Here is a 13,310-nt window from a genome sequence, read left to right as displayed (position 1 = left end):
CACATTCACTTCGTTTTATTTTGCTTCTCGCATGATCTTCAGATAGTTTTACAGTTTGTTTTGTACAGAAACTGAGATGTGATCTAAACAATAAGTGTCATTCCAACCTTATTAAAAATTATAACCATTGAACATGTCAGCATAACCAGCACTTTACAACCTTAAGAGTGATGAAGAATTAAGCCTGGCCATCGGTCTCACAGTGTAACATGTGACCAGAAGCCTGGCCAAAATGATTATTAAAAGCCAAGATAAAGTAACAAGCAAACTTCATAAAAATCCTGATTCCATACGGGGTTGACAACCCTCTAGAGAAAATGCTAGTGTTGTCCACTAGTGATCGAGACACACCCAAATGGAAAACTGAGTGACAATCAGCCCTTGGAAACAATATCCCCCCCCTTCACTTCCCCTTGGCCCTTCAAAGTGCACACTTGGTTCCAGCTTTCTACGTGATGTGTTAAAAACTCTATGAATGAAGAGGCCATCTTCCTTCCCTTCTTTTAACCCAGTCACTGCACTCTCAAGCCTTGGCTGATATCAAACTTGGTAGGAGTATCAAGATTCTCTGGAAGCTCACACTGCTGGGAGTTCTCAGCATCGCAGCCTTCCTTTTCCCTGCCCCTCTGCTCAAAGTTAAACAACTGATGCAAAACCTGCGGGGAAGCAAGATATCCGAATGCTGTTAGGAATCTCTGGAGAAGTCAGCCAGCCATGATGAGAACATGGCTCCTGCAGAGACTACCTGCCAGCCTGCTGCTCAGGCCCTTTGAAAGGATCAAATCCAAATGAAAATATGTGAAGCTTTCAGAATCAGTGATTAAGGGGAAAGAGGAGGTGGTGGTAACTATAAAGCAGAGGTTAAAGGATGTTTATTCTTTATTTCCTTTAAAACTTAGATATAAGCATGCAAGAATTAAAGACCATGATTTAATAAAACCAGTACTAACAGGCCTTGAAATTAAAGGACAGCTGATCTGAGGGAATTGGGACCAATCAGTCCCTAAGCCCTATTTGACAGGTGTCAAAACTAACATTTCACATGCTGACCTGCTATTGAGGTTAATTTCCAGAAGTGACTGCACTTTGCAACAGACTGTGTCCTATTTACAGAAGTTAGGCTCTCGCACCCCAAATGGTCATAGCCTAGCCCTACGTGGGAGGCACTGTAAAAATAATAAAACTTCTTTAAGGAAAAAAAAAAAACCCCACAAAGTGAAGCAAATTAATTTTCCACTATGATTTACATTTTTCAAAGTGCCATCCTGAACTAACACCCTTTCATTTTCAAAAGGAAGGAAAACAAATTACAGAAACAGTAAATGTAAAGAATAATCCAGTTACAGCTAGTTTATATACAAAGAAATTTACAAGTTTGTCATTTTGAGGCTTTGCCACAAACAACTGCACATTCGTCCCTACAAAGCACAATCTGCCTGAACCAAAGGTCGCTACAGGAGACAACTGGTCACGGCTTTACAAAAAGCAGGAAAACTGCCAAAGAGGGAAAGTATTCACTCCACTGAAACTGCCACAATCACCCCATTTGGAATCTCTACCCAGAAGCCTCGAAAACTACAGAATCTTTCTCCTCTCTGCTATCCCCCCAAAAAACCAGAGACATCTCATTCACTAAACCAAGGATGACAGAGTGATTTTAATTACTCTTCGGTGAGAAATGCAACCACACTGGATGCAGACAACAGTGCTGACTACATTTATTAAGGAACCCTCCCTCTATGCCTGGGTTAGAGGTCTTGGCACCTCACAGAAGACCCAAAAAGGAGGAGGCCCACACCTCTGTTTTACAAAGGACTTGCAGCAACACCACCTTCTTCCAACCAGTGGGTAGTCTGAGGTGAGATCGGTCAGTGTTAGTCATCTGTGTCTCCAATCCCTTTAGCCGATTTGCTTCCACTCCAGACACTGAACTGTATGAAGACCCCACCCACCACCCGCCAGGTAGAGCTCAGAGACTCTGACAGTTCGCAATGCGAGTAAGCGTCACAGGCTCCGGCCAAGTATAACCACGTCCTTTGGAAAGCCTTCCATTTTTGCAATTTCGAAACAGCCTAACTTGCTGTAAAATTCCAGAATTCTTTTATCATCCGGTCTCACTTCACAGAAAGCACCCCGGGAACCTAGAAATAAAACACAAATATTTCATACAAATATATAAATAATCCATTCTTTTTTTTAAAATCGTTTTATTAGGGGCTCATACAACTCTTATCACAATCCATACATACATACATCAATTGTGTAAAGCACATTTGTACATTGCCCTCATCATTCTCAAAACATTTCCTCTCCACCTAAGCCCCCGGCATTAGGTCCTCATTTTTCCTATCCCTCCCCAATCCCCTAAATAACCCATTCTATTAGAACTTTGGAAATGAATTGTGATTAATCTTTGTGGTGCCCTGGTTGATTGCTCAGCTAAACCAAAGGTTCAAATCCACCAGCTGCTCCTTGGGACAAAGATAGGGCCAACTGTTTCTGTAAAGATTTGCAGTCTTGAAAACCCTCTGGGCCAGTTCTTCTGTCCTAGTAGGCCCCTATGAATCAGAATTTCACCCAACAGCAATAGCTCAATGAATTTAAAATTCAGTAGTCAGTGAATCTCTTTCCCCACAAATAAAAATCTTCCCAACAAAGAAGGTGTAAAAAAACCTTAAAGAATACCCGATGGGCGATCACGAGGTGTCGAAGGGATCAGGTATAAGGCATCATCAGAACAAAAGAATCTTACCAGAGTGAATGAGGGGGGCAGTGCAGAGTGGAGACCCAAAGCCCATTTGTAGGCCACTGGAGATCCCCTTGCAGAGGGGTCTCGGGAAGGAGACGAGCCAGACAGAGTGCGATGTAGCAACGATGAAACATACAACTTTCCTCTAGTTCCTAAATGCTTCCTCCCACCACCACCACCACCCCCGCCACCCCACCCACCCACTATCATGATCCGAATTCTACCTTGCAAGTCTGGCTAGACCAGAGGATGTACACTAGTACAGATAGGAACTGGAAATACAGGGAATCCAGGACTGATGATCCCTTCAGGACCAGTGGTGGGAGTGGCGATACTGGGAGTGTAGAGGGAGAGTGGGTTGGAAAGAGGGAACTGATTACAAGGATCTACATGTGACCTCCTCCCTGGGGGACAGACAACAGAAAAGTGGGTGAAGGGAGACGTCAGACAGGGCAAGATATGACAAAATAATAATTTGTGAATTATCAAGGGCTCATGAGGGAGGGGAAAAAATGAGGACCTGTTGCCAGGGGCTTAGGTGTTTTTGGGAATGATGAGGGCATTGAATGTACAAATGTGCTTTACACAATTGATGTATGTATGGATTGTGATAAGAGCTGTATGAACCCCTAATAAAACGATTAAAAAACAAACTCATTAGAAACCAGATGAGACTCTCAAAGCCTAAGATATTTACAACCTGCCCATCTTGAGCCACCATCAATTCAGAGTCCAAAACACACAGTATAAATTCACTTCCTCCTTTTTATCCTGTAATATAGTCCAATCCTCACCATGCCCAAACACCAGAACCTCCACAAGTACATGCTCACCATTAGCCTTGAGTGAAGACAGGAGGCAAGCCATCATGCTTTTGGCCACACTTGGATCAGTTACTTTTTTATGAATATCCATCTTTATCAGAGAAGGAAAGTTGGCAAGGAAAGTTTCTGGCATTACTTCCTGTTCTTCGTGGAAACTCAGCATTATTTTCTGGAAGGGAAAAACAAATCTACTGACTTCCAGGAACTGAGCACCCTTTCTATGTTTTTATGTTGACCACCTGGTGGCACTGTCAATGAGGTGGCGCTGGCTGGGCTGTTTAGTGCAAGGTCAGGAATTCAAACAACAGAAATTGCGGAGCAGGACAAAGGTGAGTTTTGACTGCTCCTGAAGATTTACAGTCTTGGAAAACCCTATATGGGGGTAGCTGTGAATCCAAACCAACTCGATGGTAGTTGATTTGGCTTTGGGGTTTGGATGCTGAAAATTACAATCGCCAGATGTGGGACAGCAACATACCAACAGCTCAATCACAAGCACACTGTAGTGTCAATGTCAAGATCCTCCCAAGTGAACAAGGCCATGCAACACTAGCCTTTCTTATTACCTAGCCATCCAGTTAGGGGCAGAAGGCAAACAGTAAAAGAGAAAGAGAATGTGAGTACTTTGGTAGGGGAGGAGACCTGGAGAATTTTGGAACTGGGAAAACAAAGTGCAACAACATGGATGAACAAAAGATAAGGTCACAAATAAGACACTAAATAAAGAGTACTTATTCTTGTCCAGTTGTTCTTTAATACCTTGTTTAATGTACCACTTATTCCTGTATAATGTGCACATATGCACTATTATTGATATTTTTATGCACTATTATTGATTTTTTATACTTTCAAACCATTTTATTCAGACCTAATCGAGACATACCATTCCCCAATTCAATCACATCAAGCAGTGTTGTACAATCACTACCACAATCAGTTTCAAAACATTTTCTTCCTCCTGTACTCCATGCTATCAGTTCCCCTTTACCACCCCCTCTCCTGCCAGACGTCCAGGAAACCTATGAAACAATAAAGATACCTTCAAGAAAGGATTATTTTTTAAATGCTCATATATAAGCCAAAATTCTGTGGAGCCTGGTGGTTTAGTGGTTACGCGTTGGGCTGCAATCCTCTTGGTCAGCAGTTCAAAACTAGCAGCAGCTCCGAGGAAAATTCTATAAACTGAGTAACGTGCAACATGCTTCAAAGAGGAAAACTTCATTGAATTGAGACAGGACAGGTATAGACACTAAGGATTGTTCATAACAAAAAAGCAAATTCTTTAAGAAGTTCACCCCTCTTGTTTTCAATTAAGCTACAACAGGCATTATTACTGAAGAGGCAAGCTAGCTTATCAAACCACCAAATAAGATACTTTTGAGGAACTACTATAACAATGCTCTCAAAAAACAGTTCTAACCAAGGGAATGATGTAAAATGTCATGCTAAGAAGTCCTAAGTAGCAGTTATTGCATAATACGGTGAACTTCATTTGTGTCACTCAACTGTACAGCTAAAAAATGGTTAAAATGAGGACTTTTTTTGGACTATATCATACCACAGTAAGATGAAAAATAATAGACCCTAAGAATCCTTATTTTTAAGATTTTAGAAAATACTTTACAGCAAGCAGTTCCCACAACCCTACACCCCTGCATTACCTCGGCCTCAGAGAGCTCTTTGTCGCCATTGGGCTTGGTGTACTTCTCCTGCATGAAGGGGATCCAGGAAATTTTACATTTTTTAATGAAGGGGGTCACATCCACAGTGCCGAGGGCATAGCCACATATGCCATCCTCATCTTCTAGAACAAAGCAGTAATCAAGACTGAGAGAAAGCAGTCCTCCTACTAACCTGCTCAAAAAAAGGGGAGGGGCCAGAGTGAGCTTATTTAACACAAAATCTCAGACTTACCAAGATCTTACTGTACTTGAATAAAACACTAAGCAGTGTAAAATGGTGTCAGAGAATAGTGAAACATAAAATAGGTTTAAAAAAAAAAAATCCACCCCTACCACCCCACTCATTTTCTCCCCTCCTCAAGAGCTATGACAGACCTATCATAGTAAGTATCTATTCCCAAATCCCAAAACGGATCACATACTTGTCTCCAATAAGGTCAGGCTGACTTTGAAAAGGTAAACCCACTCCATCGTCATACATTTCTCTGCAAATCTTGTACACGGACGCCTGGAAATACAACTTAGTTCAGCAAGACAGCAAGACAAAACTGGCAGCGAGATCTCATAGCAACATGGTTTGTAAGTCTGCCAAACTCGCAAGCGGAAGTACCAAAAGATCTGGCCCGTTAGCGAGATATCCCCTCAGATTTGTTAAATAAAGATTTATTGATTGGGTCACACATGCAAAAAGTGAGTCTAAAACTAAGTTTTAGAAAATACTGAGGATGGTCTTGGCAGGGGGTGGCTTTAATAGTAATAAATGCAAAATCTAGCCAACTGTGAGACTAAGCCTGTGTGCTTCGTGTTCATAGTCCCAGAGTGTTTCACGAACCTGTTTCCTTTAACCAGGTTTGCTTCTTTCTTCAGCCAAGTCAACAGACCACATATTTCACAACCAAAACTTGCAGTATACGAATACATGAGGAGGCTTCAAAAAGTTTATGGAGAAAATCCCATTATCTTTTCCATGAATTTTTTTAAGCTCTATCATGAGAATTAGCTTTTCAAAAGCACCTCATTTAGACACACTGACTCTCTCATGCCAACCCCAACCAGAATGCATTTGACTTGCTAAGGGAAGAACCTAACGCACAGGATGCCAAGAGTCTGAACACCTTGCTTCTTTCTGAAGTCTTCCTGTGGCCAGTGCTTCCGTTCTCTCTTCATCTGAGTTCCATACAAGAGGTACTCAAAAAAACCGGAATTGCTTTCAAAGCTAATTAAATTTTTTTACAAAACTACCTTATTACCTTCAAAGTACTCTCCATTACACTTAATACATTTGTCAAATCTGTGATTCTGTTCTTGAAAACATTTTTCAAACTCATCTGTTTGGATGGCTGACAGCACTTCCATTATTTTTTTTCTTCACTTCTTCTCTGTCGTCAAATCAGTCCTTTTATGTCTCTCTTCATTCGAGGAAACAAAAAGTTGATTAACAGTCTGACCTGGTGTAACTAACTCCAAATGCACCATGAGTTGACATTTTCGTACATTCAGGAAGTTGACGGACGTCCAGAATGAGGTTTGTCATCAATCGACATGTCACCTTTTTTGAAACATGAAAACCACTGTACACCTTTTTCCCACAGTGCTGTCCTTGTACACTGTGTTCAACATTACAACAGTTTCTGTGGCATTTTTCCCCAGCAGGAAACAAAATTTCACAGCCACAAGCTGGTCTCTCAAATCAGCCATCACAAAAAATGAGGTTTGAGTGAAACTGCTTTTATGAAAAAATTCACTGTGACAAGAGAGAACCTTCCCAGGCAACGCCACTAACTCAACTAACTCACAGCGAGTTGTTTTATGCTTGCCAGGCAGGTGAAATTCTACTAGAAAAGCTCCCCTCCATCCAGTGGAATTCCGGTTTTTTTGGTAGCCCCTCGTATGTTCACATGCACAAGAAAGAGTCTTTTAATGATTTAGTAGGAAGGAAAGCATTAACTGTACATCATAACCACCCAGCACACTGGCAGGTACACAATTACCTCATCTTTAGGAAAATATGGTCTGATAGTATAGACTTTGGAGGTAGGAGTCAGTGGAGGTGGTTGAAAAAAGAGATCATTTGCCCCATCAATTGGCAGCAAACGCTGTGGGAAGAAAAAACAGGAGATGGGTAAGTGTGGGGAAGACACTCGCTTCTTCACATGGCTGTGCACTGCAGACTACCAACTAACATTAACTGGCTACTGCAGGCAGACCTAAAGTAGAGGCTGTACTATTGCTTTACTAATAAAAACACCTCTTTGCTGGGGGAGTGTTTCTGAGTAAAAACTACCCAAATTGAGTTATATAGTGGCATATTAATGGGGATTTAAATTTACGGTCAAAACAAAACAAAACAAGCAAACACAAAAACAACAAAATCTATTCCAATTATGACAAGTTTTTTTTTTTAAAGAAGACAATCTTATAGAGACCATCTCTCTACTAAAAGATGGCAGAACAGAATGTCAGGAGGAGAGGTTTGGTCTGAAGAGGGTTATCTGTCCAGGAGACGCTTTATCCCCAAAGCAATGCGCTTCAGTTTGCTGTGCGCAGCAGAGCACCTGTTGGGGGGAGAAAAGTAGATGCCTGAAAAGTCCATGAACAAACTGCAAGACCAAGGAAGCTTCAGGTTTTGTTCAAATTTTCACAAATGGACTGTTTTTTCAAGCACAAGCTTTTATTTATAAAACCACAGAAAAAGCAGCCAAAGCCCTTTCACCATTCACTTGCATAATTACTCGGCTATGTTGCTCATGGAATTTCCACTGGCAGACAAGCATGCGCGCATTGTGCATTGCGGGCGCAGATTAAAAGGCTGTGCGACCTGCAAAGAAACAATGTGAAGTGTATACCTAGAGCCGCTGCGCTTCGCGGGCGCGGGGGAATTGGCAGCATCTCCTTCAGAAATTACTGTGAAAGAGGAGGAAAATTTGATTTAAGATCCAGCTATGTAACTAAATTGAATTTGGGACCAGAAAGCCTTCGGCAGACCAATCCTTCCAGCCATCTGATGCGCAACATAAGGTTTCTCATAAAACAAAGAAAATGTCAATTCAGTTGTGAATTCATATTGATACCTGGAACTCTCCTGCTAGACCACCTCTAAAGGCCCAGGGTTCTTGGTCTCCAATTAAGAACTGTGCTGAAGAATGACTACGACACCCTGTTGAGATCAGATCCAAGCGGAGAATGTTACGAGAAAGGGGATTTCCTGGGGTCTCAAACGTCCAACAAACTAACAAACACTTGGTGGAAATAGCTCTCTAACAATTAATAACCCAGGGTTTCAGGGCAAGGCTGTGATAATAATTACTTTTAAAATCACATAATGAAATTCGAACAAGTGATGTTTCTTCCTCCCGTTAATGACTACTCACTGTTTTCTAGTTTTACTGATACAGGACTGGAGTCCTGAGTCTGAGTACAAGTTTACACCATCCCTGGAGACAAGCACGCTGCTTGCTCTTCAATGAAATCACAATATAAACCGAAATGAATGAGCTAATGAATGAGACAAACTTATTATCACAGCCCTTGAAGGAATTAAACCTGTCTGAAGTCACATTTTACAATTTGAGAAAGGGTACAGGAAAGGGAAAAAGGGGGGAAAGGGGTAATCTTGTCAGAAAACTAAGGTCAGCAGAATTATTCAAAAGAAATTGTTCACTAAGCTGAACCAAACACAATGACACTTTTTTCTGATGAGAATCCAAAGGGAAACTTTAGCTTGCTGGGCCTATTAGAATCTGACATCACTGATGTTCCTTTTAACATTCTTTTGTTAAAAGTGTGGCAGCACCTGGCTCCTCTAATCAACCAGGATCTTCTTTGCAATGCACTGAGCCCGAGCATGGGATAGCAAGCTCAGAGGCCCAGCCGTCAGCAGAAAGACCACTGCTTGCACAGCGTCATGGGCAAGAGGGGTAGCCGACAGTAAGAGATCATTTAAGGCAAATGTTTGGAGCCCCAAATCACCTGCCTAGTCTTCTGACAAGATAAAGCAGCGCAAAATAGTTCTTTTCCATTTGAAGACAGCATTCTACCTCCTGTTCAAGTTAACAGTCTCATCAGTACAAGATACAGTGTGCTAGTCAGACAGTCCCAAAGCAACCAAGTTTTGTTCTTGTTTCAGGCCCACTAAAGAGGCTGAATCTGGGTTGGACATTTTTTTAGGAGCAGGGGTGTGTATACATACATATATATATATATAGTTTTGGGTTGTTTTTTTAAAAATATATCATGTAGTGTTCGTAAAATAGATACGAAGGTCAGAATTGGAGTTAGGAAGAAAGCCCGCCCCATTCCAGAACTCAGTGTAATTTACACTGGGGAGTGGGGGAGGGGCATGACTATACCTCTCAAACTTTAAGATCAGCCAATTTTCCCTAACCCCGACTTTGAGACAAGAGAACTAGCACTTTTGACTATCACAGTAAAAAGCTGCATGTACGAAGAGCTGTGTAAATGAAAATATGGTTAATGCCTCAGTCGCTGCGCAAACGTGACTTCAGTTCATGCCTACTGTCTGCAAATCTACCTGAGCTACCTCACAGATAGACCTTTCAACTTAAACTAATTAATCATGGCGCGCTGTGAACATCTGCCGCTGTCCATCCAATAGTAGTAGACACTTGTGCTGAGGATTCTCCCATCTGTACACAATGGGGAAGAAGATAATAGAAGTCATTAGTAATCAAAAGTACTGCACAGCCACATTCTTTAAAGGACTGAATGCCAACTGGAGTGGAGCGAGGAGGACAACAGAGCTCCAATCGGGGATCCCCTGAGATTACTGGGGAACGATGAAAACACTCTCCCTGTCGGGAGCTTTGTGGGAAGGTATTATGAATACCGAGGTTATTCAAAACTGCTACAAGAGTTACCTGTGCACGTTTGGAAAGCTACTAACCCCACAATTGCATAAAAAGCAGTAAAAAGCCTGAGGGGAGACAGAAACAATACTGTACATAATCAAGAGTTTCATTTTTAAGAACTCAAATTAAAACTTGAGTATCAATATTTCAGATGATAGGCTTTCTTAAGGAGCCCTGGTGGCACACAATGTTAAAAGTGCCTGTCTATTAACCAAAAGGTTGGTGTTTTAAACCCACCGGCTGCTCCCCAGGCGAAAGACGTGGCATCTGCTTCCGTGTAGATTACTGCCTCGGGAACCCGATGGGGCAGGTCTACAGCCCTACAGGGCTGCGTTGAGTCAGAACTCCAAGCTCAAGGATTCAGACCTCAGGTTTACTCCCTATGAGGATTCATTATGGAAGTCTAAGGGAGTCCTTTGGTGGGTGGTACAACACTTAAGATTAACTACTAAATGGAAAGCTGGAGGGTTGAACCTCCTCAGGGGCACCCCAGAAGGCAGGCCTGGAAAGCTGTTTGATTACAGCTTACACACTGCATAGACAGGTGTGCTGAGTCAGAACTGACCAGACGGTTGCGGGGTGGTTTGGCTAGAACTGAGAGCAAATACCTTCATCTGACAACTCCTACATTTAAGGGCAGCTCGTTACCACCCACGGGCAAGAGACATTTTCATTTTTGAATCTTTTAACAAGAGGTCAAACCCAAATTCTCTCTTCTGCCTACATTAGCAATCCAAAGAAATTGCTACATTGTTAAATTAATAATCAAAGATTTTGTTTTTAACACAGGAAAACTGTTATTTTAAATATTTAAGAGCCAAACGATGTGAAAGGCAGCACGAGACACTGCATTACTATGACTGTGGAATATAGCTCGGGGGCCAGCTCTCTCTCACAGTCAAGCCCAGGTAGCCCCGAGTATTTGTGACTACTATGAAAAACTGTGACATGATCAGTCAGCCTTGCTGCCTGCTGGGTGCTCTATGTAAGTCCATGACATATTCCTTACAGCTGGATTGAAAACCTGGAAATGAAATAAGTTCCTGGAGACACTTGGCCATGCTGGTGCTTTTTACTAAGTTTGAGAATCTTCAAAATCCTATTTTCAAAGGGGACATACAAAAGGCTATTTGCAGAGGCAGAGCGTTTGCAGGGGATTGGAATCCCCATCCCCTATTAAATCAATTACTTGGTAGAGGGATAAAGAAAAAGCCACATGAAACAATACAAATAGCACCAGAATAGCCTTACACTAAAGCTCGCATGCGCACAGGGCTGGGAGGATGGCTTCCTCTTGCCAGGCCCCTTAGGTCATTTCAGCAATGGCTCTGTTAAACACGGCATTAATGTCATCCAGACACAGCAAGCAGCAGAGAGCGTACAGTCACGTTTCATAGTGTCTCCATCTCCAAATCAGGCCAAAGTGCTATATGGGATTCCATCCAGGAAGCATTCAGTCAGAGCAAGTTAAAGTCAGTACTTTCTAAACATTTCCATGACATTAATGCTTAATTAGCCCAAGGGAGAAAATTAATGTTTGATATAAAAACCTGCACCTCAAGTTTACAACAATGCCTACCTTTGAAAGACACCTACGCAAAGAATTGGAAACTTGCCAATTCCCTAAAATGTTTTTCTCCCTATGGGATAATTTTTTGGGGGGGGTGTAGGGTGGGAAGAAACATCATATTTGAGGAGATTATTCCTGTTGCACCTACCTAACCACTGTACAAAAGATTTCACCATAGACATTATACTCTTGATATCCCAAACGTAGGAGTACATGTCATAGAGGATGGTCCGGTTGGCGCAGTTGGAGAGCCGTGTGAACATCCCCATCACTAGTCCGCACAACTCCTCGAACTTCGCTGCTCGTGACCGCCATTCCTCAATCTAGGGGGAGAACAACGAAAGGACACAAGAATTGGCACACCTAACAAAATAAGCTCTAGTCACGTTAATACATGAAAACCTTTACTACCAAGTACCTGCCAATTTATCCTGATTGGAAAAAAAAAAATACTCATGGGCCTAACTCTACATAAGAAAAGTTCCTCTCCCCAAATGGACAAAGATTACTAAAGGAGCAAACTCAGACTTCGCTTCCCTTCCAAAGGCCAACTGATGGGACTCAATGTACCAGACTGAACAGTCAGCATCCACTTAGAAATCACATCTGAAATCTGGTCAATGTGCTGTCATTGATGAACCTCCTCTGTATCACAGGGGACCCACCCAGGTAAAGGAGGGGTACTCACTTTCTCGGAGTCTTTTCCTTTGCAGTTGACACTGACAACACTGCTATTAGCTCGAAGCCACTGGAACTCCCGTAACATCTGTGCTCCTTTGGGTCCATGCTCATAAGGAAGGTAGAAAAGATCAGCAAGTAACTGCAAATCCTCCAGAGTCACTGGTTCTGCAGTGTACAAAGGTTTCTCGTTAGGACCAGGCACAAACTGCTCCTTGTTGGTCTGTTCATCTGTCTGCATGGGGGCCACATCACTAACGCAATCTTCCTGCATGGACATCTCAGGGGATTTGGATTCAGCTATGCTCTCTTTATCCGTGTCCATTGGTTTCAATTCCTCTGCCATTTTCGCTTCAACAATTTCTGTTAGTATCTGAGTGTCATTTTTGTGATCTGGTTCCTCTTGCTTTTCCACTACCATGTCCATGGGTTCCTCATCGGGCTGTTTCTTTTCTTCCTCCTTGGTCAGAGCCGCAGGCTCTCCACTCAAGGCTGCCCCCTGGCTCATAATGGGCTCCTGGTAAACGGTTGTAACCACAGTCGTGGCATTTAAAGAGGGTGCTGCGACTAGGGGAGCCCCATCAACCACACTGGCTTTAGCTCCACTGTGTGCAACTTGTCTACCTATCAAAAAGAAGAAAAAAAAGTTGCCACAAAGGTAATCAGGAATTAACAGAACAAATCAGATTTGGAAAAAAACTGCTTCCCTACCATGTTGTAACTGGAATCTCAAATAAGTTAAGCTCTATGAAAAAGTGTAATTTCTCTAAACCACTGGGAGGCAGTTGTGATAAAGCATCCCTATACATGCCAACATCTAATATTTTTCTCTTCTGAAAATTTGTCTTTAAATATCTATTTCAATAAAACATTTTAAAATAAACTATCATGCCATCAAGACAGAAGTTATTTAATACCAAAAGATTTTATATATATATA

The 13,310-nt window shown here is 42.0% G+C and overlaps 1 protein-coding gene across 4 annotated transcripts in view; it reads right to left on the bottom strand.

Moving 5' to 3' along the window:
• The window catches only part of OGA (O-GlcNAcase), a 27,996-nt gene continuing 14,686 nt past the window's right edge, over nucleotides 1-13,310 (bottom strand). For 3 of the 4 annotated variants that reach the window (XM_045291188.1, XM_045291189.1, XM_004700978.2), the window contains 8 exons: nucleotides 12,382-12,995; nucleotides 11,842-12,016; nucleotides 8,327-8,412; nucleotides 7,247-7,351; nucleotides 5,678-5,763; nucleotides 5,235-5,427; nucleotides 3,583-3,742; nucleotides 1-2,141 (listed from right to left, as the gene is read on the bottom strand). In XM_045291188.1, the coding sequence (XP_045147123.1) occupies nucleotides 2,005-2,141; nucleotides 3,583-3,742; nucleotides 5,235-5,427; nucleotides 5,678-5,763; nucleotides 7,247-7,351; nucleotides 8,327-8,412; nucleotides 11,842-12,016; nucleotides 12,382-12,995 (1,556 nt within the window). In that variant the 3' untranslated portion in view covers nucleotides 1-2,004. Of the gene's footprint in view, nucleotides 2,142-3,582; nucleotides 3,743-5,234; nucleotides 5,428-5,677; nucleotides 5,764-7,246; nucleotides 7,352-8,326; nucleotides 8,413-11,841; nucleotides 12,017-12,381; nucleotides 12,996-13,310 lie in introns of those variants that run through there. The other variant, XM_045291190.1, reaches the window with a different exon arrangement.

Source organism: Echinops telfairi, unplaced genomic scaffold, assembly GCF_000313985.2.
Source record: "Echinops telfairi isolate 266 unplaced genomic scaffold, ASM31398v2 ScPeMD7_70;HRSCAF=299, whole genome shotgun sequence".
In the NCBI taxonomy this organism is placed as follows: domain Eukaryota; kingdom Metazoa; phylum Chordata; class Mammalia; order Afrosoricida; family Tenrecidae; genus Echinops; species Echinops telfairi.
The sequence above is the reverse complement of the archived record's forward strand: the minus strand, read 5'-3'. Positions and strand labels throughout refer to the sequence as shown.